Genomic DNA, 7,492 nt, shown 5'->3' with positions numbered 1-7,492 from the left:
TATCACTCACTTACTTCACTTCACAACCTTTATTGGCACAACCTTTATTGGCACACTTATCCAGGAGTAAGTCCCATTGACTATCATTGTTAAAATATATATATATATATAGTAGTTTGTACAGGTCTGTAACATTTCCCCAACTGCAGTCACATACCAAGGTAGCATCTAGTCTAATACATTAAAAATTAAATATTGAAATGAATGGGGACCCACCTGCAATTGGCTCGCGACCCACCTAGTGGGTCCTGACCCACAGTTTGAGAAACACTGGCCTATGGCATCTATATGGAGCAAATTCAGATGGAAAGCTTTCCAGGATGTTAGCAGTAGCAGTAGCAATGCACATTCATTTATAAAGGAAGTGAATGACATGCAAAAATGGAACTCGCTGCTGGTCTGGAAATAGCCTACAGTTTACTCTCACAGGTCCAATAGTTTAACCACTTGCAAAGAGGAACACCTCATTTTTTCCCAGTGAACCTATCCATATTTCAAATACTTCTTGCTAAAATTAGCAGTGCTGCATTTTCAGGAATGAAACCTACCTTGTCACTGTCCACTGTATTCTGAGAGGTCCTGGATGCGATTGAAATTGTGTCAGGCTGACTGCTCCCATCCCCTTGGCTGTCAGCATCTTCTCCTCCCTCCCTGAAGGGAAAGAACAGGAAATTTTCGTGAATGGGTTTGAAAACCATTCCGTATGTGAGAGTTGGTTGCTTAGCTGATCACACTTGGGTTACAATTCAATGTGTAATTTAGAACGATGATGTCATCTCTACCATGAGGTTAGCACATAATAACCACTTTTACTCTGGGAAACTGACTATCCCAGGCTTATGCAGTGACAGCAATGTGTCTCAAAATAGCTCCATAATGAAGGTGGCAGGCCAGTGCCCCATTCAGCTTGGATTTCTCACTTAACCAAACCCAGCCAACTAAATTATACCCTTGCTGTTTTGCAGAGCTGATGTCAATGGTCATTTCTTAGTGAATGCACTTTTAGTGGTTTGTATTAGAAGGGGAATAACACTCTTTAGGGGTGAAGAAGAACAAAATATTGGCTTACTTATTCTTCCTTTCCAATACTCCCTATAGGCTCATAAGGATTGGGAATATTTTTCATCCTATCCTCTCTGCATAAACTGTATTGTTACTACAAGGTACATTTTTAAGGGGCACTGAAGTTGCATTCCAAGTGCTTTCACAGGAACAAATAGATCTCCTTAGCAGTGGTGTCACTAGGTGAGTATGGATGGTGACACTAATCAGAGGGTGACATTGAAAGCTCCAGAACCCAGGTCTACCTGCCTGGAGCACCTGGCTGCCCTGGCGGACTTTTCCTCTGCAAGCTTAGGTCTCTGTGAACCCAGACTGAAGTCTACCCGTCTCCAGAGCCCAGGTCTACCAGACTTCCCAAGGCAGAGCCCAGCTCTACCTACCCAGTAGACCTGGCCTTCCAATCAGCCTGGCTTTTATCTTCTGCTCTCCACAAAACTAATTCTACCCAATTGGGGGTGGGGTGGGTGGGAGATTGCCAGCGGGGCAGATTAGGCATACAGGCACAGGCAATACCCCCTTCAGATCCCTCTTTTACTTCTTGGTTGTAAACTAGATGATGGCAGCATTGCTCAGTAGTCAGATTTCGTCCACAAGCTAACAGATGCTGATCCTTGCAACGGAAGTTTATTGTGTAGCTAGTATGTATTGATTTCTACCTTGATGAACACAATTAATTTAAGCAGAGCATCAGGGGTCTAAACAGGACAGCTGCTGCAAGAAATGACTGAGATTACCTCTTACTGTTGTTTCTTTGCTTTGCTGGAGTCTTGGGGAGCTGAATTGGCTCTTTCAAAGCTCCTTTTAAGTGTATAATCCTTTCCTGTATGACTTCCCGAATATTTTTAATCCATTCTTGTTTTGTTTCAATGCTGGATGCCTAACATTCAATGAAGAAAGAAGAAGTCAAAATTATGATTACAGTATTTGCAAGTATGGGTCTATATTTCCAGTGCTTTGTTGCAGTTCCATCCACACCCTTTCCTGCATTGTAGAATTAGATGCCTGAGTGAGCCAGTGGAAGTTCATGGGCTAAGTGTAGAATACCAGTTACACTAATATGACCAAAGCAGGTAAGTGTTAAATAAATATATGTAGCACACAAAATACAATATGCCCTGTAGAGGGGGAAATGGGATGTCATTTCATTGCTAGGATTTCTCAAGCAAAAAAAAAAAAAAATCAATCAACAAGAGGTGAGAGGAAAACCACTATAGCTGAGAAATCCAGCAACAACAAGCAGTCATTAAAAATGAAGTGATTAGAAAGAACCTTTCCGTGAATCAGCTTCTCTTCAGTTGCAAACAATACATGCTACACGTAGATACGTACTTCATGGTTCTATGAAAAAAGCCCACTTAAAAAAGTCCACATCAGAATCACCCAAACACAAAAATGCCCTAACCCTAACCCTTACCCTAACCCATACTCATTGAATTCCCCCACCCTAACCATAACCTATGTGGGAAAAGCTTGTGTGGCTTTTCTCATGTGGGCTTTTTTCTGGTTACTCTACTTCACGTCATCTCAACAGTGCAAACTATCTCATTTTTATCTCATGATGCTTTAGTTTGTATGGTAATAATGCATTTATATCTATCTGCTGGTTTTTGGCTCTCATATTAAAAATTGCATTCATTTGGGCCACGTGGTGATGCTTGAATATGATTTATTTTCCCTTCAATAGCCTAATGTACTTTAACAAAACCAATCACTTTAGTGAAGTATCTTGGGGTACTCAATTAACTGCAGAGGGAAACTTTTCCAAGGCAGCCTCTTTCTGTCATGGCTCTTTGACTTTGAGCAGTGACAGTTAAGACAACCTTCTTCCAGTTCACTTCCAGTTTCACCAGTAAAGTGCTTATTTAAGCAGGGATGTGAGTAAGGTAAGCAGGGATGTGAGTGTCAGTGGTTAATGACTAGGCACAGCACCCTGGTCTGCCCTCCAGCTCCCTTTACAGGACCTGAAGTCAGCGGTGTCGCTAGGGGGGTGCAGGTCACACTGAGTGGAGCGTACACCACAATTAGCCAAAATTTTTTAAATCTTGATATTTTCAAATAATACCATCGTGTTATATATCATTCAATGTGAAATTTCATACAGAATCCAATGAACCAAACCACATTGAAATATCTGTATTCTGTCAAAAGGTACAGCCAAAAAACCAGCGGGGCGGGGCAATGGTACATCACCATGCCCACCGCCTGCCCACCCACTGCACGGGAGGAGGTCCATCATGGGGTGATGCACTGGCCTCCAGCACTGGATGACGCCACTGCTGGAAGTCACTTTGCCAGATACATGAAGTGAAATCCTAAACTGACAGCTATACATCCTAAGACAGTTCCTAAGCCAGTTCCACTGCTACATTAATGGAATTGGGTAGATCCTGTAGACAAGCTGTGTATCAGTTTCAGGAGGTATAAGACTGAAACCAAACAGTGGAAATACCGAACTCTTCTAATATAGGATCTTCAGACAATGAAACTCTTCCACAGTTTCCAACTACCTGCTGTTTTACAACATTTACAATTGCAAGACTAACAAATCCAGACTCCAATGAAATAAAACAAGTGTTAGCAGAGAAAACAAACCCAGAGACTCACCTTCAGCACTGTTTTGTTGTCCGAGGAGGGAGTCCTTCCAGACCACAAGGCAAACTTGCAGGGGTCTCCTTCTACATGCTCTGTCACTCCCAGTTCTGAGGTCTGTTAGGAAGAAAGATAGCTGGGAATCATATTTTCAGTAAGTTCAGAAATGTGTGTAGAAAGGAGAGTTATAATGCATCCTTATGTAATTAATGTAGCCATAGCAAGCAATGCTAGCTTTTCAGGTATCCTTTGTACTTTGGTAAAATAGAATAAAGCTGGTCTTCATGGGATTTGACTGAACAGGATCAAACTGAGCATATCTTCTAAATCTGGTATAAAGTCATATGCATCTCTTTTCTATATTTAGCTAAAACCCTGAGATTCATAAAATATTCATTTTAGAAGGCATACCAGTAATTTGTTCTTGTAAACATATTTAGTGTGTCCTGCAGAATCTTTGATCTCTTTGCTGAAAACAAGAGAGATTTCAAAGAGAAACAAGTGCCTTTCACGGCCCTTCCGTATGAGTGACTTAGGATCCCAGACTTGGAAGGAATCCTGAAGGATCAGTTCTCCTTGAACATCCAAGTTTTCATCAAACCCTACAAATAAAACAAATCAAACATAAAGAACACCTCTTGCAATTGGTTTCAGTGACAGAACAAATGTAAGACAGCTTTTTCTCAAGAGAACTGTAACAGAAAGGAAAGAGGGCAAAGGGTTCACATTTACGGTATAAATGCCATGACATTCTTTGCAACTCCAAGACTTTGTCTAACATCCTTGACAATCAGGCTTGTTTTCTACCATTTGTTCCACTACCTGCCCTGCCCTACCTTTTCTCTTCACTGGATTTGCTTTTCAGGAAGCTCAAATAATTGGGGTGAGAAAGGAATGGTCCTTTGCTACTCTTATGTCAATACCTATCAGCTAAAGCTGTAAAAAAAAATTGGGTTAGAGCCAGAGTTACACAAGTGAAATTCCTGTTGTGCCACAGGTTTTTCATCCCCTCCTCCCAGCACGACCAAAACCCTGTCCTGAAAGACAGGGAAACCTCTGGAATAGGGTAGGATGGGGTGTAAAAGATCACCATAAATTGGAAAACCTTGCATGAGTGGAGTTCCTGCTTGTGTCTGATTTTTAGTGATTCTCTGCATCTTGCAGCACCTCATGACCCATTATGCAGAGTTCCCCAATGCATATGAGGCTTTTCAGAGGAACCTGGGTGCTACCCTGTGGAGGAGAGGCCTGGAAAGGCCCACTGGATGAGTTTACTTCTGCTCATGCAAATTTGATCCAATCCATTGTGCAGAATGAGAAAAAACAACCTATTATGTATGCTATGCAATTTAACTATAACCAAAAAGGAATTCAGTGCAGGCTAAAACTGAACAAAGAGTGCCAATTTCAGTCAGGGATACATGAGTGATTACAAAAAAGAAAAATTTATCTGAAGGTGTGCTGTACTTTATAGTTGGTGCCAATGTCTGCAGTAATTGGAAATTAAATCTTCATAGTTACTAACAACACAGTCCTATGCATGTCTACTCAGAAATAAGTCACACTGAGTTCAGTGGGACTTACTTCTAGGTAAGTGTGTATAGGATTGCAGCCTGAATCCAAGTAATTATGAGAAATAAATAGTAAGCTCCCCCATACAATCGCCCCCCCATACATTTATCTATGAATTAACGTTCTCTTTTCAGCTGCCAAGATCTGCTTACCTTCCAGCATGCTAACATGCATGGCATCATTGGCTTTCTTGGGGACACTAAGCATCACTTCCAAACCATCCTTGAGTTCTCCCTTCCCTTCTTCACAGCATGTTAGAAGCTCCTGCAGAAAAATATAAAGTAAAATTGAGCACCTGTTGTAAATGGCAAATAAACACTTACTGCCCTTGCCTGCCTAACTTGTGACTCATGCAGTGGAGTTTTGGCCTTGAGAGGCATCCTCGGGGGAAGAGAACATTTGTTCCTTTCCCCTGCAGTAAGCACCTGCTGGTCTGGTGGGTCAGCTTGGACCTGTGCCAGTGATATCACAGGCACAAGTCTGAGTTGGCCCATGAAGGTGGATTGGGCCTGAGAAGGGGTTTAGTATTCTGCAGCTACCACCGCTGCCAAACCCTCTGCCTTGTGGACCTGATTCACCCACCACCCAACCCTGTTCCGCTTCTTGCGCCAGCACTTGCTTCTCCAGTGAGGCGGCCAAATAGCTTTGGTCTATTACTCAGGCCATACTGGAAATATTATAGATAGTCCCTACTGAATGAGAAGTATCAATGGTAACCAGAGGACAAAATATCTATTAGTTACTTTCTTGAATTTTTTTGGATGTAGAGGTATTGCATTGGAATTGTTCTAAGCACCTGGAATGATGTAAATCCTGTCCATCTGGTAGGTCTGCAGAGGGTAGCACTGAATATTAGGGAACCTCAAGGTTTCACCTCACATGGAGGGACCCTCCCTATATTTAGTGCTGTCCTCTCCAGACAACCATTGAATATGTCGAGGCTCAAGGAGTATGACTAGTGAGCATGTTGGCACAGAGAGACATAACTAGGTGCCATGCTCACATTTGCCTCTCTCTCAAATACTGGTCCTTCACACAAACTAATGGCTGCTTAGGATTTATGCATTCAATGAAAACCAAAAAGAACCAGCTTGGATTAATATAGATGTAGCAGCTATGGAGGTTCCAAAGTGCTACCATTTTGCATTTGGCACTAGTGCCACTAGCCTGCATGCTTGCACCAAATGCCTCCTCAACCTGTCAATTTGTATAAAACCAGACTATTACAAGGGTTTCCAAACTGAACTTGTAAAAGTGGCCCTGAACTTCCCAGGAAAGGGGAAGGGTGTTGATACAATGTCTTTCCAATCAAGAGAGCGTTATGAAGTCCCTTTTACTCCCACTGTGAAACATAAAGCGAAGCATGCATTTCCCAGTGATCTGACATATTTACTGTATTTATTGTCATTGTTCAAAAAGCCTTTTCATCTAATGTTATCATGATAATAGTCCATAAAATATACTATTATCCACACACCAATATCAAGATTCAAGGGTAGTTCAAGAACGCAAACAAGAGACCACATAGTTACATATTTTAACAGACATACATTTTCATGATGGTGTAGAGGAGACTAGAGGATTGACAGAAAAAGAAATGCATCCTGCTAGAGGTTGATATAATGTCATAAAAATTGGGTAAGAGGCACTTTTTCAAGTGGGTGCTCCTCTTTTTAGCAGGGGGAGAGTAACTGGCCCACCTCACCCCAGCAGTGTCTTTTCTAGTGACTGTCTGCTGGTGTTATTTTTGCATCTTTTTAGATTGTGAGCCCTTTTGGGACAGGGAGCCATTAGTTGTTTGATTTTTCTCTGTAAACCGCTTTGCGAACTTTTAGTTGAAAAGTGGTATATAAATACTGTTTAATAATAATAATAATAATAATAATAATAATAATAATGGGATATTGTTAGGAGCACTTATCACAGAATCCTACCTTTCCGTACTTGGAAAATAAATACCTACTTGACTAAAGGAGAAACATCATTTTATTTCTAGTACTGCTGATAGTAAATAATAATCTAACCAATCTCCACTGAAGTGAATGTGAGTGGCATCAGAAGAACTCACACTCAGTTCAAGGAGGTTTGTGGAGGAGAGTAGTTTGTAACTATTTATAATTACTTCTCTCTCATTGAGTCTTGAAAGTAAATTGAGGATGCTCACACCGACAAACCTTTTGTTAACAAACAAACAAACAAACAAACAAACAAACAAACAAACAAACAAACAAACAAACAAACAAACAAACAAACAAACAAACAAACAAAC

General features: G+C 41.1%; 1 protein-coding gene across 1 annotated transcript in view; it reads right to left on the bottom strand.

Annotated features, from left to right (window-relative positions):
* Positions 1 to 494: 494 nt before the first annotated feature.
* Positions 495 to 7,492, bottom strand: part of LOC136645156 (kalirin) — a 250,046-nt gene continuing 243,048 nt past the window's right edge. The window contains exons 29-33 of the mRNA XM_066621402.1: positions 5,376 to 5,487; positions 4,063 to 4,253; positions 3,667 to 3,768; positions 1,797 to 1,939; positions 495 to 651 (exon numbers count right to left, since the gene is read on the bottom strand). Coding sequence (XP_066477499.1) covers positions 495 to 651; positions 1,797 to 1,939; positions 3,667 to 3,768; positions 4,063 to 4,253; positions 5,376 to 5,487 — 705 coding nt within the window. The remainder of the gene's footprint in view (positions 652 to 1,796; positions 1,940 to 3,666; positions 3,769 to 4,062; positions 4,254 to 5,375; positions 5,488 to 7,492) is intronic.

Source organism: Tiliqua scincoides, chromosome 1, assembly GCF_035046505.1.
Source record: "Tiliqua scincoides isolate rTilSci1 chromosome 1, rTilSci1.hap2, whole genome shotgun sequence".
Taxonomy (NCBI): Eukaryota; Metazoa; Chordata; class Lepidosauria; order Squamata; family Scincidae; genus Tiliqua; species Tiliqua scincoides.
Note: the sequence above shows the minus strand (reverse complement) of the source record. Positions and strands in the feature narration are given on the sequence as shown.